At 39.0% G+C, this 27,307-nt stretch overlaps 1 protein-coding gene across 5 annotated transcripts; it reads left to right on the top strand.

The window, feature by feature from the left end:
• Window positions 1-1,409: 1,409 nt before the first annotated feature.
• Window positions 1,410-27,307, top strand: NUCB2 (nucleobindin 2). 5 transcript variants are annotated; one of them, XM_053979894.1, is made up of 15 exons: window positions 1,410-1,551; window positions 2,895-5,554; window positions 6,070-6,147; window positions 11,686-11,829; window positions 12,463-12,570; window positions 13,298-13,424; window positions 15,931-16,034; window positions 17,624-17,809; window positions 18,477-18,567; window positions 20,124-20,182; window positions 21,310-21,402; window positions 22,416-22,505; window positions 23,043-23,213; window positions 23,518-23,599; window positions 25,305-27,307. In XM_053979894.1, the coding sequence occupies exons 4-15, from the start codon at window positions 11,686-11,688 to the stop codon at window positions 25,415-25,417; spliced, it is 1,368 nt and encodes a 455-aa protein (XP_053835869.1). In that variant the 5' UTR covers window positions 1,410-1,551; window positions 2,895-5,554; window positions 6,070-6,147; the 3' UTR covers window positions 25,418-27,307. The 5 variants fall into 5 exon arrangements, with proteins under 5 accessions (XP_053835869.1, XP_053835868.1, XP_053835870.1 ...); XM_053979893.1 differs by lacking the exon at window positions 2,895-5,554; XM_053979892.1 differs by lacking the exon at window positions 1,410-1,551 and having other exon boundaries at window positions 1,830-5,554.

Below are 27,307 nucleotides of genomic sequence, written 5' to 3'. Positions count from 1 at the left end.
GGAGAGGGCCCCTCCGCCCCCATCAGCCTCCCACATCTGGGCACAAATTAGAGAAGAATGCTAAGTCACCACAAAACTCTGTTTTTGCAGTGAACTGTAGTGTAGGAAAACAGTTTTCTAATCTGGAGCAGTATCTCTGGGAGAGAAAGGGAAAGCTCCAAGTAGTGCCAGCCCTATTGCTTTAACAGCTTTGTAACCACAGATGTCACCATAGACAGCTTACATCCCCATTTTATTTTCACCTGCAGAAGCTGCAGCTTCAACCACCACTTTGCCCTCATTATAATTAACCCTCAGCCCCGTGGCAGTTTTGAGTTTCTTCCCTTGGCTGAGCAAATCCCTCAATAATTTATTTTTATCTCTGATTTGTTTAAACTATTGCAATAGTTTCTTAAAAAAAAAAAAAAAAAAAAAAAACAAAAACAAAAAAAAAACAAACAAACAAACAAAAAAAAAAAACCCAAACCTTACCTTGTACATACTATACTTACCTTGTAAATCAAAATAACAGAAATACAATATACAGTGATAAAAGTTTTTCAGTGCTTTGTGCACGTTGGTACATCTCTTTAAAAAGAAGTACACGCTTATAGAATTGAAACATCATAAGAGGTTACAAGTAGAATTTATGCTTATACTGGAAATCACTATTTTGTACAAAGTGCAGTGCATTTGCTGTAACAGCTAGTACTTACCTGTCCACTAAAAATAAATGTACTTTTTGAGCCCTTTTAGTGCTGAATAAATGCTTAATGCTCACAGAAAATAATAGCCAAAAAGTCGCCAGGTACCGCACTTCTAAACTGGTGGGAATGGAAAACCACAAATCAAACTCAAAGCTTACGCCAACCATTAACAAACACGAAGGTAGAATATGATTTCCTAAACTGTTAAATCTGCACTGGGGCCAAGATTTTGTCCTTTAAGGGGACGGAAAAACCAGGTCCGAACACAGCTAGAGCTCAAACGAGTGAAAAGAATTAAGAACAAGAAGGAGCAGCCCTGGGGAGGGATGCCGGGGAAACACATTTTCAAATTCCCACACAGCAGCTCACGACCGGACACGGGACAGTGCCCGGCGCAGCGAAGAGCTCTGCAGAGGACGCCGCTGGGGACAAGGAGCGGGCTGGCACCGCGGCACGGGGGCGCGGAGCGCAGGAATACCAGCCGCGGCGGCTAGCCCGCTGCCGCCCTCACGCCGTGCCCCACCCCACTGGTGACGCCAGCGGCGCGCACGGCGTCCCCGCCCCGCGGGGCCGCCACGTTCCCCGCTCCGCGGGGCGCGCGTCACGGCGGGGCGGGGCCCGCGACGCCCAATCGGAACGCTCCGCGACGGCCGCCGCGGATCGGCGCCGGCCAATGGGCGCGCGCTGGGAGGCGGGCGCTGTGCCCATGGCAACGGGCGCGGGGCCGCCGCGGGACTGTCGCAGCGAGCCGCGCCGAGCTCAGCCGGAGCCGCAACGCGCCCGCCGGAGCCCCCGCCTCGTACCCGCCGTCAGCGCGCACCTCGCCCTTGAGAAGCAGCGGCTCCTGCCGCAGCGGGACCCAAAGGTAGCGCCGTCCGTCCCAGTGCCCCTGGCGGCGGCGCGGGCGGAGGCCTGGCGGCGGGGCAGCCGCTGTCAGGGTCGCGGTGGGACGCGGGGGTCGCAGCGCGCTCCCGCCGGCCAGGCGGGGACGCGGGGGGTGGCGGTGGAATGGCGGGGCTCGGGGCTGTCGGGCGGGAGCGGGGCGCAGCTGAAGTTTTCCCGGAGCGCCCTGGCGGCCGCCGGGAAGGCGGCTCCAGGTGTGGGGGTGCGTGTGTCCGTGTCCCCTCTATTGGTCCCCCCGTCCGGCCCCCGGCTGTGCGGGAGGTGACGGCGGGCTGTAGAGCGCCGGCAGAAATGAAAGCAGAGCTGGCAACGGCGGCAGCTGCAGCAGCGGCAGAAATGTTGAGTGGCTCGTAATTGCACAACCGCGGGGAAAACTTGGACAGGAGACTCGACGGGTTTCACTAGAAAGGGCACAGCTCTTCAGCATTACTGTCTAGAGTCAAAGAACACTTTGGGTTGGAAGGACCTTGAAGATCATCTCGTTCCAGCCCCGTGCCGTGAGCAGGGACACCTTCCATTAGAGCAGGCTGCTCAGAGCTCCATCCAACGTAGCCTTGGATACTGCCAGGGATGGGGGCATGCACAGCTTCTCTGGGCAACCTGTGCCAGAGCCTCACCACCCTCACAGTAAAAAAAAAGAAAAAAATCCTAATATCTCATCTAAACCTATTCTCTTTCAGTTTAAAGCTAGTCCCCCTTGTGCTGTCACTACATGCTCTTTTAAATAGTCACTCTTCATCTTTCCTGAAGGCTGCTTTTAGGTAGTGAAAAGCTGCCATTAGGTCACCCTGAAGCCTTCTCTTTTCCAAGCTGAACAATCCCAACTCTCTCGGCCTTTCCTTGTAGGAGAGGTGCTCCATCCTCTGGTCAGTTTGGTGGCCTCCTCTGGACTGACTCCAGCAGATTGCTGTCCTTCTTCTGCTGGGATCCCAGAGCTGACCACAGCTGTTACTCTGGTACCCCTGGAGGAGCTGTGAAAAGTACTCCAGTGCCAGGCTGGCCACTGCACTCAGATAATTCCAAAAGTGGAAAAGGTTGAGGTACAGCTGTAGAGAGGTAATGTTTTTTGCTGAAATGAATGTGGCTAAGGCTTTCAAAAGAGTTTGCATTTGGCAACTTTATTTAGTAAGCCTGTAGGAGAAAAAAGGCTTTGTTGTTTGACTTACGAGTATTTGCTATGGAAAGATAACATCCAGTAGTTTCAACGTGAAACCATCACAGTATCAACAGTGAAGTGCCTGTGCACTCATGGTATCAAGTTCAGTGTGGAGGTTTGTGGTTTTGTGTCATTTTGTTTTCTCTCAGTGTCAAGACAAGTCCTGTAGCTGACTCAATATTGGTGCACCTCTACTCTGAATTCTGAAGTGACTGTCCCTCTCGACCAAACAAAGCAGCGCAGGGAAGATTCCTATTGTAGAGACTGGATAGGAGCCACTCTACTTTGAAACCTTTATGGACCTCTGCTTAAAACTCATAGAAAGTTTATGGGAGAAGCCCACATTTCTGTGAGCACTTAAGATCCTGTTATGTTTCTCACTGTCATTTACTACACAATGATCTTGCACAATCACAGTTCCACATCCACCATGGGCCACAGACTACTAACCTGGTTACATACAGTGCCTCCTAAGTGTCATCACCTATTCTCCCTTTTACTTGCTTCTGAAATCTCTAGGATTTTGTAGCAGTATTTTGTTTCAGAATAAGAAATATAATTATGTTAAAAAAATAACATAGGTTTAAACAAATTGTATTGATGTAGAGCAATGTGAATCTCACTCACTTCTAAACAAGACAAACAAAGAAAAAGGGGAAATAAAATTATAAATTTATATTGCCTGTTGGGTCTGCTTAAAACTTACATTAACAATTGGATGCAAAGACATCTGATATTAAGTTTGTTATCATACTGCATGAGATACCATTATTTGGTGTCTGAAATTGTATTCAGAAAACCCCACTGGGCAAATAAAACCGAACAACAACAACAATAATTATTTTTTAATAATACTAAGGCAAAGTTTTCATACCTTGGCTGTACAGTACTGGTAGTGCTGCTGACATGAACAGAAAGTTTATGTTTATAAGCAAAATTAAAGCCAAATTAAAGCCAAATTGTGTTTATAAGCCAAATTAAAGATTTTCTGTCAAAACCTGCCTCCCTCCCACCATACATACCTAACTGAAATTGCAGCCGTGAAAGTGGAGAGCAGTAGTTCTCTCAGGTAATAAAAAATGTAGAATATATTGACTTAACTGTCAGAGGTGTGGAAATATTGACGCAGTAGTTTCAGAGCTGTGCTGACTAAACAAATGCACTTTACATAAGAAAGATAAAATCATTTACTGTTAAGTTTGAAGCTGCTATCAGGGTTTTCTATGACTTGAACTCCTGTGAGGAGGTGTTTTAGTGATCTAGTGAGGTATTGTGCTCTCACTATTGATTGCTCAGTAAGCAGAAAAGATTCCTCTGAAGTTGCTGTCAGGTGTGTAGCAGACAGGAGCCTTTTGCATAGGGGTGTGCTTTTATGTAGAGAAAGGCATGACCAGATGCTAATGCCAAACCAAATGAAATCAGTCAAAAGTCATGTTACTTTCAATAGTTTTTGCTCTTCTGTGTGTGATTTGACAGTTGGAAGAGCAAAAGAAACTGCATTTCATTAGAACAATTTTAATCATATTCAGTTATAAATATTATTCTTCATCATAGGTAATTCAAGAGAAGTGTAGACCCTTTTTATGACTGCATTTCTCCTGCTAGTATTTATAGAATTAGAATGGGATGTTGATGTGTGTTTTTGTTTCTAAGCAAGTAGCAATCAATGGGAATTAGCAAATTGTGAACATAAATCTCTTTAGGCAGCGGTCTTTAAGTGCCTAAATATTTTTAAATCTGGCTCCACATCTTTAGATCTAGATTTATTCTGGATAACTATTTTGTATTTTTTTTTTTTCAAAGGGGGAAAAAGGTACCTTGGACTCCTGGGGCATTCAAAGCTTACTTTTAGCATCATCACTTGTTGACTAGAGCAAAATGCATGTTGTTAGAATAATGGAAATACTTTTTGATTTGAGTTAGAGTTTAAGCTTATTCATTGTGTGTAGTAGCACATTTGAGGTTGCTTTTTACGTCAGCACTGACAATATTGCCATTTACATTTATGAAAAATGAATTTATGAGACTCGAAGCGTACTGTTGTATTATGTTCTGTGTGGGAACTGAAATTAGAGTGCAGGAAGCTAGAGTTATAGCAGTAATTTTTTTTTTAATTTCCCTTTAAAGCTGATAAGATTTTTATAAAGTATACATTGAATTCAGTACAAGTTTTTGCTTGACTATTGGCTTTATAAATCTTTTTCTGAGGCAACCTTATTGGAAAGAATTAATAAAACCAAGCAAGTTGCTTTGAAAAAGAAGGCTAATATTTCAACATTCTTCAGTTAGTAAGGTAGCTTTGTAGACAGAGGTTTTTATTTTTTTGAAGCAAGGACAGGGAAATTCCTTGGAGGCAGGTACTATTATAAATATGTGTATCTATTTGTGTGTGCACACAGGTTTTTAAATTATGAACAATTAGCATTGCAACAAGAAGAAAAGTCTTCAGACTTCACTTAGGACAGAGCTAAGCACGTGTGTAGCATCAGCCAATTCAATTTGTTTCTATGCCATCTTTCCTTCTGGACATAGTTGTGTTGTGTTGTGTTATGATATTATCCTATACTGTGTGTGGTTTGAACATAAAATTGCTCTTTTCCACTCAAGCATTCATATTTTGTGTTACTATTGGATGACTTATTTAATAAAACAGCTGAAGTGCATTTTTTAAAAGGAGGTTCTTTGAGCAAATGTTGTACTAGGCACGGTCGAGGCATGCTGTGTTTTCTGGGAAGCTGAAAAAAGCAGCTGTTCCATCAGCCAGCTTTTAGCTGTAAAGAGAATTAAGCAGCTCGAGTTCAGTGAAAAGGTAAGAAATACAACTCAAAATAATTTAAGGCAAGTAAACAGGATGGGAAAAAAGGATTTTGCTGCCTTTATGTACTTAAATAATACTGTTTAGTAATTCCATGCAAGATTAAAATGCTTCTTGAAAAAATAAGGAAGGTCTCCTGGTGCAGAGAACTGAGTGGGATGTGCTCTAACAAAAGATTAGAACAGCATGACCAATGTGAAACCTGTTGAATATTGGCCAGGAAAAAAAAGCAACTGAATCATACAGTTAGTGAACAGCATTGATAGAAGAGAAAAGAAAAATACTTAAAGGATAATGAAACTTTATATATATATATATAATTATATAGCAATAATAGCTGGCTTATAATAGTTAACAGCTTGCACATTAACTTCTAAAAGGATCAGTTTTCATTTGGGAAGGGAAGGGTGGAGGTATTTTTGTGTTTGGAACATTCACTTGTACGGGGAAAACTATTGCAGCTTGTAGCCATTTTCCTTTGCATGTCATTTCCTGTTTGTGTCTTCAAGGGGTAAACCCAGTGTGGGGGACTGGTGGCCAAGTGAAGAGACACCCTCACCGCAGCCAGAGGTTCACAGCTTAACAGAGTGAGTGCAAACAGGTTTTTCCACTTGCTTCTCAAAATTGCTGCCACATGTCAGCTGTGCTTATGCCAGACTAACTCATTGGACTAGCAGTGTGAAGAAGATGCATTAACTCTTGATTTATGGAATTTCATACCCTGCTTAAGGTATGATAGCTTAGGGTATCTGTGCAGCAAGTGCTCCTGAAAAAGACTGGGAGGAACTAACCCTGGTGTTTCCAAACAGAATATGGCATAAGAATAATCTGTTTTGCCTAACTTCAAACATTTAATGTAGTTTCTTTTAGGGTTCTGTAAGTGGCTCAATTAATAGATTTGCAAATAAATTTGAAAGAAATGGAAAAAGCTGATGGAATGAAACATTTCCTGTTTAAACTGTGATACATGAACAGGTATATTGGTGTTTCAGAGAGGTGAAACCAGATTGAAGATGCTAGGTGACTGGAGCAGACTGATGAGGGAATATTTTACATCTCATTCCAGTACTGAGAGTGGAATATTCTTAGAAAAATAAACGAGTAGATATATTTTATCTATTTCCTGACTTTTTTTTTTTTAATTCAGCACTGCTTGTAAAGAGTGTTCATTTCTCCAGTGTACAGCATAAAAATAGAAAGTCACATTATGGTCATGACTGTAGAGAACATTAATTTAATCCTGCACATCTGCACTGTATCTCACACAGGTTTAATTACTTCCATATCAGATAGAGCAGGCATATGTGAAATCTGTGAAAAGATAAGTTTATTGTGTATTATGTGAGTCCAGATTTATGTTTTCATTGCCCATCATGGTGCTCATGGGTTTGGCAAGTGCAAATGTGTGATGTGACATTTACAGTGTTGTGCTGTCTTGCATCATAACCATCCACTGAGCTTGTACATGTGCAGACACTGCATCCTGATATCACTTTATCTTTTTGCATATCTCACTTTTGAGAAATTTTTGGGTAAGTATTATGATTTTTGGGTTTGTATTATAATACCTGGCAGCTGTATAAAATAGGTGTTTAGCAGTTTGTGTTACAGTTGCTGGAACAAACTTTAAAAGTAGCATTTTGAAGTTACCTCTCAAAGCCTGTAGCTCTTTATAATTCAAATGTTCAATCCTGTTTCACTGACATTTATAGGAATTTGTGCTTAACAAATAATCAAGATTGCTGACAGGCAGCCTGCAGTTTTTCTTTTCCAGTTTTATTTTTCTGTTCATGCAAGTACATTGGTGGCTCTGTTTTCTGCTGACTATCTCATTCTTTGAGCTCTCACTCTGTTTTTTGAAATACTTGGAGAAGTTATTTTTCCTTTTTCCTGAAAACTTAGGATATTGGCTTTGTTTATAATCTACAGTATTTGTCAGTTCTAGAGCACTACTTTTATGATTAGTTCTCTTTATGTACTGCAAGTGAGAATGTTTGTGTATCCCTCTTGTAAAAATAAGATTGATTTCTGATACCAGTAGATGACAGTTAATGCTACCTTTACATCTAGATGGGCTACCTGTCTTTGACTAAAATCTCTTAATTTCCAGATGACAATTGTAACATTAGCTCTCTCCATCTGTCTTTGAGAAAGTAGTCAGCTGGGCAGATCCATAACAGTTTGTATTTCCATTAAAGCTTATAGAAATAGGAATAATAATAATAAGCCGCATGGCAAGGCAGGGGGATGTATGCTGTGCATTACGTACTGCTGATGGCAGTGAGCAAAGTGACACTGCTTCTCTTCTGCAGCACACTCTGTGATTGCTCACTTGGTGGCTCTGGTAAAAAGGCACATTCCTGACATGGATGCACTCTAAATGCCTGGGAAGGGATGGCCATCCAGGAATGGGTTTTCAAAAGTGCAGAACTCTTAAAAGCAGATGGTAGTGGGCTGAGAGTGAAATGAACTCGCTTGGTGGAACAAAAAGGGGAATCTCCACTTTTCTTCTCATCCAGCCTTTTCTCACTCTTTCCTACAGTTGCTGAATTTGAGAATTGTGCTGAGTTTTTCTGGCAGGTGAATAATGTTAGATTTTGCAATGGGCCCGGTTTATCTCTTTTAGTACACGTCAGAGTAGAAGGTGCCCAGTGACTCAGGTGACACTGGCACACTCTAAAGGTGTCTTAGTCTTAGTCACCTGCTTTTCTTAAGGACATTTTGGTGAGTATAGTCTTGGACTAGTAGATACCTAAATACAGTAACTGTCTTCACTAGCTAATTGTTTTTTATTCTAATAAATGTATTTCCAGTTTACTTGTTACATCACAGTTGGGCTCCTCAAAATACTGTGGGAAATGCTGTGTTAGGCATAGTTGTCTGCAAAGTCAGCTGTGATTATAGAGATACTGTTTACTTACCCATTTTGGACTCCTCTGCTTTTTATTCTTCCTGGTATGTGTGAATTTTTTTAGCTTGTTTTATCGAAAAAGCTACAATAAAAACATGCACTGCACAACCTAAAGCAAAACCGCCTGATGAAGTCTTCTGAGCAGCCTATTACGTCAAATAGATATGAAGAACATACTGTGATATCATCCAGTCTTTCCCATTATGTATGACAGCATGTAATTACAAAGCTTAAAGAAAAACCTCATTGCCCATGAGCACAAATTCCACAGAATGTCAGCAGAGCCAGTGGGACTTAGTTTGATTAGGCCTTTTGATAGATTAACTCTGCTGACTACTGCAGAGGTACTCAAGGATGATACAGCTCCAGTTGCCCATCCCAAATCTGGAGGTGATTAGTGCACCCTCATATGGGGCTTGGCAGACCAGCATGGTTACTTATATCTGAGTTGTTTCAGCTCAGCATGGACTTTTTATCTATCAGTGTTCCTCAGGAGCAAGAAAAATTCTGAAAAATCTAAGTGTGCCCCTCTTCAACCTAAACTGGCAATCCTTGTCTCCATAATTGTTCATGTTAGTAGAAGTTGTAGGTCAGGAGCTTTAAGACATGTCTTTAAAATGGATCAAAGACCAGGTGTCATTGTTGAAAGTGTTGGCTTTAGCACTTGCCATAGGCAAAGAATGAGTCAATGCCAGACCAATGTGAGAAGCACCTGAGTTTCTGGCTTTCTGTGCTTCTCTGCCATCACCTGATGGGCTTAAGCATGCTCATTTCCTAGCCTCATAATGATTTTCTAAAACACTGTTTACACTCTTTGCAAAACTAGAGCAGTGTGTAATGATATTAAATTATTTTTATTACTATAATTGTGTATATATGAAAATATTTTGGTTGGAAAAGTATCTATCAGGTTCCAGATTTTTAGTATTATAAAAATGAATACTTCAAATGTACATAACCTTTTAAAAATGTTTTGCAAAATGCTGAGAGTGTATATATACATAATTATTATGTACTTGATAAGTATTTTGGGGTTTATTAGTTTTGTTTCACATGCATTTCCTAGATTTGAAGTATGCTTACATACTTTCACTTAGAAATTACTAGACAGCCCCATTCACACTCTGCAAGAACTTCAACAAGGTGGGTTTTTATTTTACTGGTAGTACCAAGAACTCCTCTCAGTCTTGACATCTACATCAAGATTAGGAGAATTGAAGACCTAGTATTTGCTAGTTATTATCATCATGTCTTGTGATTAAATTCTGTTGAAATTACAAATCTAGGCACAGCATTTATACAACAATATTCTGTAATTAAAAACACCCAACATACTGGAACTTTGGCATTTTTAAAAACAATGGTGAAAAACTAACCCTTTCACTCATCAGCTTTTCACTCATCAGAACCCTTTTCACTGCAAGCCAACAGTTTGTGTAGAGGTATAGAAATTAACTTACCAGTTCTAGCAAATCAGTCTGGTTCTGGTGTCTTTGTTTGCTTGTTTTAAGGGTATAACCTAGGCAAGGCTAGTCAGATTTGTGAACCTGACAGTAATGCTGACATCCAATTTCAAATGCTCAATGTGGCAGCAACAATAGCTCCTGCTATCCCATCTGCTAATGATCAGATATTATTTTTAAAAATGCAAGTGACAGGTATTTGCAGAGCATAATCCATTTAGGCTCCTTTTGCTGAAGATGTGATTAAGAAAAAACAGTTTTAAAGAATTTACAGAACTTCTTGTAATTCTTGAGCCTTTGACATATAAAACAATAGATAGGTGGATATACTTTTATCTCTAGCTATTTCCTCATCCCTAACAAAAGAAATAATATTTCTACACATCTTGAATGCATTTTTTAATGTATACGAGTGCTTTTATTTTCCTAGCAGTTGAATAAGGGGGAATAAAGGTGTCAACAATGCTTAATATTAAGTGTGTACCATTATCAACATTTAGTGCCATAGTAAAGGGCAGTTTAACCCAAGCAAAAGCAATGCATCTCTGTCAAGTACCAGATCATGTAGTCAGGAAAACTGGCACTGACACCATAATTAGTTTGTCCCTCTCTCCCCTCCCCCTAAAAAGAGATTTGTTGGTGGTAGACATAAATACTTTTGACAGAATTCCTTGCATGACTTGCTAAAGCACTTGTACAGAAATTCCTCTTGTAGCAGGTATACTTTTGATTTATTTGACTGCACATTTCTGCTATATTACGTCTTTTTCTTTGGCATATCTAAGCTAATTTTAAACAGTCTTCAACTGTCAACTTTCACCTTCTAGGAGGTGATTTATATTACCAATGTAACACTGGAATTTGCTCAAACTTCCTATAGAATATCCATAGATAATGGAGTGTCACAGTCTGAACTGGCCAGACTGTCTCAAGAGCCTGACATTACTGTCAGATGCTGGATTACCATCATTACTTTTTCTAGCTGGATTCCCTGTACTCACTCTAATTATTCCATCTTACCAGCTTCTGAATGAATTATTTTCAACCAAGTTTGATAGATGGGAAGAAGACAAAGGTCAAGAACTCAAATTGCTCAGTGCTTATCAAATTATGTGTGAGTTAGCTCCACCTAATACACTAAAGAAAGGGTGGGGAAAACCATCTTCATAAAGCCCTGGCCTCAGCAACAGTTTCATGTCGTGTGAATACCACTTTTCAGGAATCTCTACCCACCAGAAATATGGATATAACACGGATTGTAAAATATTCTTCCTGCAAATAAATTTTGGAGGGGATCTTGACTCCAAATTAAGCAAAATGTTTCAGTGTTGAAATGTAAAATCCACTGGCATTACTACACTAAGATCTGATTCAATGTCCCTAAATGATCTTTAGGATTTTGCCAATAAATTCAGCAAAGGCATGATCCAAGTAGGAATGTCAGTATTAGTTATGTGAGACTTGAATATCCTAAATAGGTGTTGCTATCTGTTATTAATAATACCTCAGCAGGTTACAAACCTCTCACCATTTACAGCTTAGGTTTAGTACACAAGTGGAAGCCAATCTATTTGCCTAAGAACAGCATTCAGAAATTAAGGTTGTATTATTTCTTCCGAGTTTTCATGTTCCTTGAGAGCAGGACATTGTGAGGAAAGTGAGTTATTACAGGTAAGAATGTAAAAAATTTTTCCTCAGTGCAGTAGGTTAAGATGATGTATGTTAATTTTTGTGACCTGGTCTCATTTCAGATGAAGAGGTTATCTGTCCTGCCCCAACAGTGTCTTGTGCTGATGACATGTCTCCTAATGGCCCTGGAAGCTGTACCTATAGACATAGATAAGACAAAAGTCAAAGCAGAAGGCCATGTAGAAGGAGAGAAGGTAGAAAATCCAGTAAGTATAAAGAAACTGATCTGATTAAGTGCTTATCCTAATTGTTAGTAATCTGGATATAGCAAATTCCTTTAGAAAGAAACTAATATTCGCCAGTATTGTCAGTGTGTGTGCCATCTACTATGGGGATGTTCTGTTCAAATTTGCTCTTTATTTTTTTTTAATGAGCTGCTAAAGGTGAGCTGGCACATGGAAGGAATTCCTACCTTACAACAGGAAGAACATAACTGTTCCACAGAGACTTACTTCAGGTGACTGGGTGGTGCCTTAGGAAATTCCACTCAGTGATTCCAGTTCAGTGTTTCAAATAGAACAGTAACAAATGAAGTACACTGTTTTAAAAAAAACACACACTATATTAACATGACAGATGCTTGTGTATTACAAGGATTCCTAATCACTTTTCTCCTCTTCCTTGTCAGCTGCTGAAACAATGGATCATAAATTGCTATAGGGCAATGATGCAAATCTGAAAACAAAAAGATATGTAGGACAGCATAGTGTTGCTAAGATTAGAATGTCAGTTTAATAACTGTATTTAAACAAAACTAATTAACTGTTTGTCAGTATAGTCTTTCCTCAATTTCCCTTTTTTTTTTTTTTATTTTTTTTTTATTTTTTTATTTTTTTAAGGATACAGGACTTTATTATGATGAATATCTCAGGCAAGTAATAGATGTCTTGGAAACTGATAAGCATTTCAGGGAGAAACTCCAGACTGCTGACATAGAAGAAATAAAGGTGGGTTTGAAAAAAAGAGTTAAATTGAGGTTAATTAAATCCATAATCATGAGCCATGTATGTTGTATTCTTTCTTCCTGTGGCTGTTATGCATTGCCCCTTCAGGAGCTGGAAATTTAGGAAGGGATGAGTAGGAAACAGTCTAAAATGACAAACTTAAGGGGGAGATTCTGCTGCCTTTTGTGTTTCCTTTAATCCCTCATGTTGCTGCTGGCAGCTTGTGGCATCTTTTCCTTCTGTGCTGTATCTAGTGTCACCCTTGGAGATTCCTCCTCATTTCCAGGTTCTTGGAATACACATTGGTGGCTGCTGCTGCCTTGCACCTTCCCTCAAGCTTAACAGCGCTCCTTGAGAGGATGAGGCACTTTGTGTGCTTCTCACAGTTCTTTTGAACTCAGTTGAGAATATTTGATCAAGACATTTGTCACAAATGTTATTTGTCACAAATGTTATTGCTCCTTCAAGGTTATGGTCTTGCTCTTTGGAGGAGCAAGATACTTAGAAATTCTCTTTTCTGAAAGCTTTTAGGATTCCTCTCTGTTTCCATAACCATAGGCATAAAAATTTTGAATCTACTCTTTGAAAAAATGTTGAGATTCTTAGAGTGTGGGTTACAGAATTGCCAGAGACTGCCATTAGTCTGCTGTCTTGCAGTTTATGTCTAATGGGAATCCTAAAGGCTTCTTTCTTCCTGTGTTTATGCATGACTTTTTTTGTTTTTTGACAGAGTGGAAAGCTAAGCAGAGAGCTTGATTTAGTAAGCCACCATGTGAGAACACGGCTGGATGAACTAAAAAGGCAAGAGGTAGCAAGATTAAGAATGTTAATTAAAGTTAAAATGGATTCTGTTCAAGGTAAGAGTACAGAATTTATTTAGGTGAGTTAACAGATGGAATTGTGTTAGAGAAATGTCAAAGTCCAGCAGCTGTGCATTGTTTGTTTTCACCAGTAGTGACTAAACTGAGTGAGTTTCCTTTCTGAGCTGGCCTGGAGCCATTAAAGACCTGTCTTTATAGGAAACTGGGGAGAAGAGAAAAGCCATCTCTGTTTTATACATAACTGAACTTGTTTCTGTCAGTGGATTTTTCAGATACTTCTACCTCTTATTTTTAACCTCTTATTTTTGTAATGCATCAGTTCATAGATTGCTCACAGAGAACCAGTAACATAGTAGGACTGTGTTTAAGAGAAAAACCATGACACAGTATGTCATATCCTTAGGGGGTAGAAAATGATATTTTTTATCAGTATTTTATTGTTGTAAAGATGTTTGCAAGTTTTCAAGGGGGATCCCAAGAAATTGAATACATAATACATCAAATAAAATACTCCTAGAATAAGGATCTACCTTGCAGGCTAAGCTAATTTAGATGTGGCAAAAAAATGTTTCTGGGGATGTTGTTCCTGTTGCAGACAAGCAGTGCAGTGACATTATGGTGACATTCACAGCTAGGTGACAGCAGCTAATGATACCCGGGTGTGTACATAGTTGTTGTAGGTATTGTGAAGTTTAATGGACTGATTACTTCTGCCCCTCTCTGCTTTCATAAATCAATAGTAACTAACAGAGTGTGCTTTAGAAAAGGAATTCCCCCCAACATCTCTGATGTTACTGTATAAATGTGAGATCTTACATTTGGGAACAGATTATTGCAGTTCAGAATATTCAGATGAGTACGAAGATGTAAAAACACTTTGCAAAGTTTATAGTCAGCTTTGCCCATGAGTGCTTCACATCATATACAAGTATGGCCAGATTAACTATGAAATCCAGCTGCCTTTATACACCTAGACAACATCTTGGAATATGCACAGGAAGAATTCTATAGCAGCTGCAGGCAGAGAGGCTGGACTTCCTTATATTTGCTCTTGTAATCTTTTCCCTCTAACGCCACTTAGTATCTTAGTCTTCTGTCTGATCGACAAAAAGAAAATAAAAGGCACACAAACCCATCCTCTTTTCTTTCCTCTCAGCTGAATCAGGTTTAAAAAACTTCAGACAACTAGATTAAATTCATCATATATTCAGTCCTCATCCAGATATGTTTTTAAACATTTTCAACAAGATCCTACCTGACTGATCAGTACAGGCCAGAAGAATGTTCGGAGTTGAGTCTCAGATCATCCAATAATGTGGCAAGTAAATAGTGTCAAATAGAAGTAATCTTTTCCCCTAAATGTAAGAAATGGAGAAAAATGGGGTTTGGGTCTGGTTTTTTTAGTGTTTGTTGGTTTTTCTTAAGTCTATTACTACACTTCTGAAAATGTTTCAAATAAAGACAAAGGCACATATATTTAAACAGAAATGATGATCTCACCAGGGAGGAATGATGGCTGAAATCTGCCCTGGACAGTGTTTACTGTTTTGTGTTAATACAACACAGCATTGATTGTAAAGCAGATAGTTTGTGAAAGAACAGTATATTCTGTTTATTCAGAATATTTTCCAATATTCTGAATATATATTCAGTATATTGGAAAATGTGTTTTCCAATTTTGTTTAAAGAAAATATTCTTTGCTAAGCCATCTAGTAAAAGGTTGTCACAACTGTTGTATTTAACATATCAAAGCATAAGAGAGTAGCATTAGTGTTCAGAGACCATGGTAACAGCTAGAAAAGCTGTGGTAGAAATGTGTGTAGTTTTAGTGCATTGTGTGGTGATATTGGTGGGCATCACTCCTCTCACAAGGAAGAGAAAATGTTCCCGCCTTTTAGACACAAGACCTGACTCTCCACTGTCTTGCATTTCTCTTTTTTCTACAAGTGAAGTTTAAATATCTACTTATTTGATTTGATACAGTTTTACACCATATTGTACATAAATCTTTAGCCAGATGTGTCATTTGCAAAATGTCCAGGACAGTAGAAGAGTTGGACTTCTCCCACTGCAGGAAAAATGTGCAAGTTGTTAGCTTTGGTAGAGCACAATGTCAACTATCTCATTTATATAAAAGAGAATAAATTTTTTTTTTTTTTTTAGTTTGTAAAGCTCTAATTGATCATGCTTTCTCTTGCTGAAACAAAACTGTAATTTGTGCATGTAAAATGATTGGGTGCAAATGCAGCACTGACCCATCAGAAGGAATGTAGTGCCATCAAGTTTAATGGCAAACTTGATGGCACTACATCAAGTTTGTAGGAATGTAGTGCCCTCAAATTGCCATCAAGTTTGTCAACTTGCTCCAGGAAAAGCAAGTTTAGATATGTTACTGTAGTTTCCTCCATCAATGAAAAAATTACTCAGTCCTCAGGGAACTTCAGGTACTTACAAGGCATAAGCTCCCACATGAAAGACTTCTTGATTTTTCTGGATTTCAAAATTATTTTAATATTTTACATGTGTACCTTGTTCTTCCAGACACAGGTATAGACCATCAGACTCTCCTTAAGCAGTTTGAGCACCTGAACCATCAGAATCCTGACACCTTTGAACCTAAAGACTTGGATATGCTGATCAAAGCAGTGAGTGCCAGATTTGAACTGCTGTGGGGGTTGGGGTTTTAATTATGCTTTTTACCTCTGGTAAAGGGAAGTCCTTTCCTATATACCACATTTTATAAATGACATGCAGTTTTCATTTTCTGAGAAAAATCAGTTGTCTCCATGCACACTTGAAAACTGTTGCCAGTGTGTATGATGCAAAAAAGTCTATAAATTTTGGGATGTCACCTTAACAGGACTTAACATTCATATGCCAGTACAGGCAACTTTGGGAATAAACCACACCTTTCTGAGAGACTTTAAATTAAATACAGGTGAGATAGGGGTGCATTTTTCCCAAGTGGTTTTTTCTGATTTCTGTTTCTAAATAAGACTCTCAGAATGATGTAAATAATCATCCCTAGCCTAGCCATATGAATTTTGCAATCTCCTATATATACATCAAGCTGCAAAACTACAGCAGAGTAGAATTTGAGATAGCAATATTAGAAATTGATTATACTGGGCATGACATTCAGTGTCTGTTCAGCAAATTCAGTATCAGTCACAGGTGTGTGGGGTTTATTCAGGGAATGCAGTTAAACTAAGCAGGGCATGGCTTTTTTCAACTGCTGGAGAAAAATAGACTTCCCAGGGGGAAAAATGTCTCAGATATGCTCTAGAGAACACTGTATGGCTGACATGAGAATTCGAACAGTTTTTAATACTTTCAAAACAAATTGAAAGATAAAATCTTCCAAGGGTAAAAAAAATGTACAGAAATTATCTCCATTTTCTGTAGAATTATTTTTTATAGAGTTATTATAATTTTTTTGAACATCTCTTCTGGGAAAATTCTGGTTGGCTATTCTGGTTGGCTTGGAGAAGCATACCCTTAACAGGGCAATTACTTTTTAATTACATATATTATTGTTTTGTCTTCTCATTTCTCAATCAAGATTCTGACAGGGTATAATGGATACTTAAGGGGGTCTTAGCTTTGGAATTTTTTTTAAAACATACAGTGAATCTGAAAAGTAAAATGTAAATAATGGAGAGACAGTGTCAGGTGTAAACATGTTACTTCAAAAAGCACTACCAAAACATCCTTTAATACTTTGGCCTGTATGAAAACGACCCAACTTTATACAAGAATTGTCAGATATTCTCCTCTGATACCCTTTCTCTCCATTTAATTGTTTGGAGCTTTTAAATTTAATCTGTATTAAGCTGCTGCAAACTAAGTCCAATAAATAACGAAGGCACTTTTGTTATTAAACTGTAGGATAAACTACAAATGTTCTTATTCTGAAATGATCAAGGAGTTAATGGTACTGTTAGTGTAACACTTGATTAACTTGAGTTCATTTATTGCTCACTGATGAGAAAGGACACCTTGAAGCCTTCTTACAGCACCATGTAATTGCAAAAATTGCCCAACAGATGAACCATTACAAATTAACTTCTGTGAAAATGACCAAGGGAGGAGAGATGTTTCTGCATCACTGTCATGTGAAAGGAAGCCCTGAATGGCAACATGGCCAGCCTTGCCCACGGATCTGAACAATACAGTGGGTTTAATGTCAGATTATGTTACATAATCATCTGTCTGCATATATCCCCATTTTTAGGCTACAAGTGACCTGGAAAACTATGACAAGACTCGCCACGAGGAGTTTAAGAAATACGAGATGATGAAAGAACACGAGAGGAGAGAGTATTTAAAAACACTGGATGAAGAAAAGAGGAAGAAAGAGGAATCCAAATTTGAGGAGATGAAGAAAAAACATGGAGATCACCCTAAAGTTCACCATCCTGTAAGGCCACAGCCTGTTCTTAGGTGACTGAGTGTGAGCTTTCCAGAGAGAAAAAGCTAATACACAGAAGGGTGTATTTTGTTTGTTCTCATCGTTTGCCTCCTCTTACTGACATGGGACCAGAGAGTGGGCACACTGCTGAGAGCATGACAAACCCCACTGTATAAACTCCCATTACAAACCCTACTGACAACTCCCGTTATTTCTGTACAGATGTGTTATTTGCTGCCAAAATTCTTACATAGACACTGAAATTCATAAGGAAGAAGCCAGAACAGTATTCAAAACGGTAGGGATGCCTGCATGGTATGCCTGGCCTGCAAGGAGCTGCATCACAGTACCATTTGCTCTAGGAAAGCCAAAACAATTCAGCTCCCTTCAGCTGTTGTTTCTGGATGGGGCTGTGAGGCAATGACTGATTATTACAGGTGCTCCTTTCCACAGAATACGCATTTCCTTTACACTCCCCCTTTCCCTGAGCTTTTAGTCTAATGAAAATATCAGATTTGACCAAAAGGGAAGGAAAGAAAATGCCACTGATTCCATTTGCCACATGACTAAGCAGCAAATAAAGCAAGCCTTTCAGAGAAACCATAATGCAAAGGTAATGCAGGGAAATTACACTAAATTGTCTTTTGAATAGTTTTTCTTTGTAACCAATCTATAGGGAAGCAAAGATCAACTGAAAGAGGTGTGGGAAGAAGCAGATGGACTAGATCCTAATGAATTTGACCCCAAAACATTTTTCAAATTGCACGGTAAGAGGTTTAGTTTTAATTTACTGAACACGTGAAGTGACTTTGTTACATTCTGCTGAGGACAAGTTTGTCATATGTTAGGATGAAGTCTTTCACCTCAAGCAAGTTGGGTGAATCTGAATAGTACAGAGGAGAAAATACTTGTTACTGTTTGTAATTTCATGCAATGTTTTAAATGGAGTTTAAAATTTAAAAACATTCAGTGTTTCGTTGAACTACTCCTAAAATCATACAGGCAGAACCCAGTTGTGATTCCTTAGGGAAGTATGGGTACCTAGAGGGCTGTCCATAGGTATAACTTTGGTTGTACAGTAGATACTGGGAATAAACCCTCAGAGATTTGTGCAGGGCAAAACCTGCTTTCTCATCATCTCTGCAGATAAGTACCAGACACCCCTAATCTTTGGAGTGGTCATAGAAGAGCCAAGCCTCTTCAGGAGTTGCACAAAACCCCTCTAATCCTGCCTCTAGATTTCCGAGGAATGGGCAGCTAGAAACAATAAGCAGTAGCAGAGATAAGGATGCATCTCAATGAACACCTTGCTTTACATCTGATGATGCCACCAAGAAACTTTATGTTCTGATATTGTTAAATGCTTCATCATCATAAAGTGCCCCTAAGTAGATCCTGCCTGGTACTAGGCTGCAAAGGGTTGAACAGTACACAGAATTTGACTAATCTCAAAGATGATGATTTAGATAAAGAAAAGTGTTCTAGTTTGAGCCTGAACTTTTATCTCAGTTTATAACATATAATAAGCATGTATTATTACAGAATCATAGAATGGCTTGGGTCCTTAATGATCATCTAGTTATAGTTACTAAATCTTATCTCTTCTTTCTAAAAGGAGATTTTGAAAGATAGTTTTCTGAAATTTTTTGGTAGCTTGTTTGCGCAAAACCTGCCAAAACAGAAATAGCTGAAATCACCTGTTGCCTTAGAGCTTAGTATATAGAAGACTTTGAAGAAATTACACAAAAATACTGGGTAATAATTTGAAGTGGATAGTTTCTTTTCATTTCAGAGACAGTGTAACAGTATTCAGAGCATAATGTAGGATAAAAGATGGATCATTAATTATCAAGTATTCTCCTCTCTGCATTTGTTATGAAAAGTCATCTTACATTTATCTCAAGTGCTCCATGTTTATGTAGATTTTAATGTAATTCTTTAAGTTTTTAAGGAGTTATATTGTCAGTTAAAGTTTTTCTGCAGAATCTTGTTGCTTGCTCCTGAGTCTAATTACAAATTTAGTGGTTAAATGGGGACAACTTGTTCTCAGCAATATTTTTTGGCAGTTGCAGTCTGCGCAATCCTGTGGTGACCTATTTCAGTTTGCTAATCTAAGAAGTAGAGAGATTGCTCTAGACTTGTCCAGCCAACCAAAAGTGACACTCCAGCCAATGCCTGCTAAAAACCTAAACAGTAGAAGCAACCTATGTAACCAGCTTCTTGTTAAATGTGTACACTGATCCTTACTTAACTCTTGGAGATCTATTATGTGTATGACTTTCTATATGTACTCAACTTGTATTTTTAAAACTTCTTTTTGTAGATGTCAATAATGATGGTTTCCTGGATGAGCAAGAATTAGAAGCTCTATTTACTAAAGAGGTAAAAAAAAATACTGCAAATCTTAACTTCTATCAGTAAATGGATGTCTGTTTTTCCCTAGTGTATCTGGAGGCTTTGGACAACAAAATAGAGTATTCATGCCAAGTTTCATGCATCCTTAATAATTCTACAAAAATGTAAAACCTGTCAGCAGGCAAAATAAAGTAGTTAAAGCATAGGAGTCAGACATCAGAAATCTAGTGGTCATGTATTTTTCTGCCCCAGGCTTGCTGGAGATTCTATAACTAATGTGCAGGATAGGTATTACCTGTGTAAATTGCAATGTAGAGAGCTGCTCTCCCTAGATGCAGCTGATAAAGGTTCTGAAGCTTGGCACCTGTGCTCAATCAGTGTTCATCAACAAGTCTGATGAGAAGAAGGGTCACACTCATGTGCCTCGGCTCAGGGACAGCACTGTGGAAGTGGCTACAGAAATTTAATATATTTTACATCTGGTTAGTTTGAAGCACATGTACATCTGATAAAATAGACAGTCTCTTAGTTTCTTTAAGCCTTGGTTTGTTGTCTGAAAATTTAACTCTGGTACAATAATTTGCCATAATCTCCTTCACTACAATGAAGACACAGTGCAGTCTTTTTTACAGATGTCTCACTGTTTTATGGTTTTGTAGTGTAAAAACTGGGGCCTTAAAATTACCTGTGGCTGGGCAAGTGAAGCTCAATGCCTGAGAAAGCCAAGTAGAAGCACATAAGCATGAACTCTCCAGAAAGGCATTGTGCAAGAAGAGAAGTGAACCATTAAATTTGGCTCTGAATTTGTCTTGTGATACTCTGCATGTCAGCTGCATGCCCTGGTGACAAAGCCACTCTCTCCCATTCCAGAAACCACGTGGAACTTCTGCCTGCTTTGAATCAAATGTAGGATCAGACTGCACACTGAGGTCAACTTGACTGTGACATCCACAGCACTGAATTGTAACAGACCACATGAATTAACTGAAAACTTCATTCTTAGGAAAGAAAGGCTCACTTGTTGCTTAAATACTGTGCTGAAAAAGGAAAATTGCACACACAGAGAACATCTCACACCACTTTTCCAGAAATGCTCTGTCATTTGAATGAGCAGCCTTTTCTTCAAACTAACATGTACTAATTTTCAATTTCAGTTAGAAAAAGTTTATGATCCCAAGAATGAAGAGGATGACATGGTTGAAATGGAAGAAGAAAGGCTGAGAATGAGAGAACATGTAATGAATGAGGTGGGGGCTGATTCCCTTCTGTGTTCAAAAAATACAGTTCTCCTAACATGAAGTGTTGTCCAAGTGCAGCAGAAAGGGATGGCCTGTCACACTGAGTGCTGCTTGTGCTGGGATTATGCTAAGTTACAGTTCTCAAGCCCTCTCCCTGTATTCTGATGTAATGCCTGCTGACTAGTTTTTATTTAAAGAGTTCCAGAGAAGGAATTGTTCTATAGCCTTGGTTGTTTACAGATACTGAAATTCAACAGAAATTACTTGTGAGTTCTGTGTCAAACACGAAGACTCTAAGTGTGCCTTGGCAGTTGGCAAATGGGTAAGATTAGGTGTGAAGAGGGAGTAGAGCAATGTCCTCTTTCATATAGCTCAGCTTTGTCCCTTTAAAAGAGGGCTCAGAGCTCAAGCTATCACCTGTGACAGTGAAAACCTTCACTGGATCTGATGGTTTTTCAGCTCAGGAGACACAGGAATGGAAAGGGGGTGTTTTGAACCACTGTGTTTTCCACCCATAATATTTCTGTATTCAACTATATTCCTTAAACTTGAGGAACAGAGCAAGCCTGGTCATCTATTAGTCATAAAGGGAAGCATTTCCTCCCTTCCCCTTAAAGGATTCCAACACAATTCAGTTGGGTGGGATTTTTGTTTTTCAAAACCTCCCCCTCCAACGGTGGAGATAATTTTGTAACTGTGAGTCAGAGTACTTACCAGAAAGCTACAAAACATTTTTCTCAAAAAAAATCATACATTCCACTGTTAGTGTTTGGACTGTAAGCACAAGTGTTTCCAATAAAGCCAGTGAATTTTGAAGTAAAATGTCAGGATTTACTTTGTAGTTCTATTCTTGTTAAGCTACGTAAGCTTGTGAAAGGAGTTTTCAGAAAATGTTGTGGGCACTCCCATGAAAATGGGACATAAAAAAATTGAAAATGATTATATTTGATTGATGAAATAAAAACATTGGCTCCTCCAAAACCTGTTCTTTAGCTTGAGCTTGATTTTTTTACTTCAAATAGGTTGACATCAACAAGGACCGGCTAGTGACTTTGGAAGAGTTCCTGCGAGCTACAGAGAAAAAGGAATTTTTGGAGCCAGATAGCTGGGAGGTAATGAAAACATGTTCCAAGTACAACATGCAGCACCATTACCAGCACTTGGAGCAGGAAACCAAACGGCATGTCTGTGACCTTTGTATTTTTTCAGCTCTGCTTTGGTATGTGTGTCGTTAAGCCCCTCAGCTGAAGGTATCATTCAGCTGCCTAAATGTAATGCAGATGTGAATTCCACAAACGGAAAAGGTCTGGCGCCACCCCGGGGATTCGGGAAGAGCTTTTCACACGTGCTTTTCAAATGGAAATGGACATTTTGCTTATGAATCACTTCAAAGGGAAGATAAGAGCTCAGCTGGAAGAAGGAGGATATTTTTCTCCTACATCTAAATCCATAGTAGAGCTTTGTTGAGAAAACAGCTGAGAAATTACTATTTTGCTCTTTTCATTGAGTGTACACAGTGTCATGTCTCACTGTTTTATTGTGAGGGTATTTTAGTGAACTGTGCAAGAATTTCAGTAAGAAAGTAATAAAAAAACCCCATGCTTTCCTGGCTTGTATGTATTTTCAGGCTTGTATGTATTTTCTTGCAGACACTAGATCAACAGCAGCTATTCACTGAGGACGAGCTGAAGGAATTTGAAAATCACATTTCCCAGCAGGAAGATGAACTTAGAAAGAAGGCAGAAGAACTTCAGAAACAGAAGGAAGAGCTACAGAGACAGCATGATCAGCTTCAGGCTCAGAAACAAGAGCTTCAGCAGGTACATGTGTGAGGACAGCATATATCTGTTTTCCTCTTTTCTCTGTCCTTGTGTGTGTAATGGCTCTCCACAATTCCCAGCTCTGGAGATTTACATTGATTTCTCATATGAGTCCCAGCTGAATTCTAAACTAATGGCACCACAGCAAAACATAGTTTGGTGTTCTGAATTAAAGCAACTCAGCACTATACCCACTAAGAAGGACCTTACATAATTGCAAAATTTGGTTTAGGTATATTCGTGTCACAGCAGAGAAAACTGACAAATTCAAGTTTTTCAACTGTTGTATTTTATTTTTCACCAGGTTGTAAAACAGATGGAACAAAAGAAACTACAGCAAGGAAGTCCTCCTGCAGGACCAGGTGGAGAACTGAAAATCCAACCCCGTATGTGTCTTTCTGTGTAGATACACAAACTTTAAAATAAGATTTGCAATGTAAAAGTCATTACCTCCATATTTTCTGTTAAAACTATTAACTTAATGCATCTTTAATGACCTCTGGAGAGAGGTTCACTAACCTATTTTTCAGAGGGAAGTAAGTACTAAGTACTCCTGAAATCTCACTGCTTTTAAGTCCATAGTAAGAAACCAGAGTCCTAGGACAAGGCATCCAATGGGCAGAGGAAGAGGATTGTGTCATATTTGTCTGAAATACTGAGATCTAGAGCATCCAGGGAAGAACAGGGACATAGAAAAGGCAAGGACCCATGATCTATGGCTGCATTGCAGCCTCAGGCTGCAGAACAAATCAAAGCATTTAAAATCCTCAGTGGCCAATTTACCAGCAATTGGATGTAGCATGACACAAGAAGTTAGCCTTGGGCAGTATGAATGACCAATTGCTTTAACACCCTCTGCAGAAGGTGGAGGCATAATAAATCACTGCATTTCATCACTAGTGGCAGCAAAAGTCAGGTATATATTAGCACTTCTTATCCGTAGCAGATTGCCCAGATTTCCTTTGTGCTTTTTTTCCTTTGGGCTCTGCTGCCCCATGCATCATAAATTAGCCTTTTCTTGTCTCTAGAAAGGTTGAAACTATGCTGGCTTTATTGGATTCCATGTTCATGTGCTGACATGATCAGTGAAGCTCAAGAACTTCTTGACATTGATCTCAAATACAAGCTTCAGACCTATCTAGGCAGCCTTTTGAGTGCTAGGAGCTCTTAACTGCTCCTGCAGGGCCAACAGTGGGATTTCAAACCTCTGGAGCTGTGTTCAGTGATTACACCTTACCTTGTTGGGCACTCTGAAATTCTGCCCACTCAGTTCTGTGAAGGGAAGTGATGAGATTTCAGAACCTATTTATACTTGCTTTGAAACTCTCTGTAGGTAACTTAATTTTATGACCCTTCATTCCAAGAGCCCTCACCTTCAGTAAAACCATTGTGTGTAATTGCAGATGATACATCTTTCAATACAGTCAATATTGTAGCAGATACTGTTCTTAACACATGTATTATTTTATGTAAAATCATTCTGTAAATTCATTTAATTAGGTGTCAGGAGAATTCATTATATTAGCCAGAACTGGCCACTACTCATTCACTGAATCAAGGATGTCCAAGTAGACACTACTTTAAATCTGCAGGCCACTGGAGCTACTAAGAGTAATTGGAGGAAAAAAAAAATCCAGAAATGGAGCTGCATATTCTGAAATCTTCATCAAGCTATGAAAATTAGTATTACTTAAATGCAAGCAAAAGGAGAACATTCTAAGTACTGATGCAGTGAGGAGTAACATACAGGAGCAAGTTGTTAATTATTTCTTTTTCAAGCTTCCCATATTGGAATTAAAGGTCTCATAAAAATATGATTTATTTCAGAAAGAACAATGTGTTATGTGATAATATTTCACAGAAAGCAGAAACAACTTGTAATCTAAGAAGTAACACTGATTAATAGTGCAGTCTGTTGGGTCAATCCAATTTCATTGTTAGGCACACAAAAAACTCTTGATTCCACTTATAAACCAGAAAATAGAAGGTTTTGTTTGAGTGTTCCTATGCTAGAAACTTTCATTTAGAGAATTTTCACATTTGGGGCCAGTTTACTGAGAAGTTACAAAGAGTTCTCTTCTTGTTTTCCAGCTGCTGAACACAAAGCTGCAGATGCACCACAACACCCAGCAGGAGGAGATCAGCCTTTACCACCAGGACATGTCCAAGAACCAGCTGTCAGAACTGATCAAGTTCACCCTTAACCACTTGTGCCTCAACTTTATAGCATCTTTATTATTTGGGGTGGGAGGGGTGGGGGGGACAGGAAATCAGAGTGAAACATGAACTTTCTCCCTCAGACTGTAAAATCATCGGGAGTGTTAGAGATTAAGTATCAGTCAGATTTGATTTTTAAGTTAAATTTATTTTCTCTCAAATGCATCAGTAAGAAACACAAGGGGATCAAGTAGAGGCTATAATAGAGAAGGGAATTAAGGAAATCATCAATACTAAAGATTTTTATGGCCAGGGGACTGAGCTGTTGAACTCTCCCCTCATAAAGAAGGGGGTGATGTCTGCCATTCTGTGTTTAGGCATGAATCAGGATCTTCTCAGAGAGGAAACAGGGAACAGGCCTGGATGTTAAGTTAGCTCTAGTGTGATTAGAAACTCTTTCCAGAAATGCTGAAAAGCAAAAAATGGGGAAACAAAGACCATAGAAAAAGGCCTATTTCCAGCACTACCAAACCCTTTCTTCTTTGAGACCAAATAAAAATGAAATTTCTTAATCACAGAAAATTTTGCACTTTCTAAAATTTAAACACAGCAAAGAATTATGTGGAACAGTGAATATTTTTCATGTTTACAGAAACCTAAGAATTTCACTGAAAGCCTTCAAAAGGAATACTGTGCTTGTGTTCTGATCTGAACCGTCCTCCTTGTTGAGATGAATTCTGTGTAGCAGTTGAAAGCTCAACTGGCCCTTGGGGACAGCACTTTTGTCCCCATTTCTTTCATCAGATGCCAGCTGATCTCAAAATTTTGCATGTTATTAAGTAAACTTTTTATGTTGATGGAAATATTGTGCAAAACAGAACAAGGCTCACTGTCTTTTTCTGTGCAATTGTCCTACCTCCTACAATAAAAACAGATTTTTCCAAGTGCATCATGTGCTTCAGAGAGCTCTTCTCAGACATGAATCTGGGATTTGTTAAGGGTCTCACTGTTGAGTCTTATGAGTCTTTCAGCAGTTGGTCTAAGGTTAAGAAGTGTCCTAAGCCAGGGGTGCTACTTGATTGTATTATTTTGGTCTTGAACCAGGATAGGTCCCTACTATTGCAAGCCAAGATTTTACAAGAGTAAGTTGATTTTCATGTCAGTTTTATTACAATGCTGAAAAGTTGTGCCAGTGGCCCTGCTTCTCATTCATTTCAAACTGAAACTATCCTAAAGTGTAAACCCTGTTTGGATTTCCTTGTTTGCTTGGGTTTTAGTGGTTGTTTTTTAGTTTGTTTTATTTTTTAAACATAGATTGTTCTGATTGTATAATGCTGGCTTTGAACAGATACACACACCTCTGCTAGCATCCTTTACATTTCCTTCCTGTTCTGTGGCTAACTGCTGACAGTAGCATTAAAAGAGATACTTTGGGGCTCGAGCAAAGAAACAGAAACACGCCTCTGTTAGAGAAAGACGTTCCTTTCAGAATAAGACTTGAATATTTTAGGCAAAGTCAAAAAACCAGAGGGCAATTGCTAACATTTTGTATTGACTTTTGGGAAGTTTCTCACTCTGAAGAACTTTGGTTGATGGCAGCCAGGCACATTCCTTCCATGCTCAAGGCTTCTTTCATCTGACCTGGGCATATTCATGTTCTCCACACAATGCAGCAGAACTCACTGCCAGGACAGATTGGGTTTCCTTACCTATTTTATCTTGTTGTCATGTTGCATTTCCTTTGTTTATACCACTCAATTTGACTTATTTCACTTTTTCTTTTTGTTCTTTATGCAAGTAGATGACATTTTTAGTTTGCAAAACCAATGTCTCCACTGTTTGTCATTTCTATGCAATTCTAAAACAGTTTGATTTTGTCTTTGTCTGGAGATTAAAATATCTTTCAACAGCCTCATCTGTTTGCAAAGAGGCCCAGA

The sequence above is a fragment of the Vidua macroura genome, chromosome 6, assembly GCF_024509145.1.
Source record: "Vidua macroura isolate BioBank_ID:100142 chromosome 6, ASM2450914v1, whole genome shotgun sequence".
In the NCBI taxonomy this organism is placed as follows: Eukaryota; Metazoa; Chordata; class Aves; order Passeriformes; family Viduidae; genus Vidua; species Vidua macroura.
Note: the sequence above shows the minus strand (reverse complement) of the source record. Positions and strands in the feature narration are given on the sequence as shown.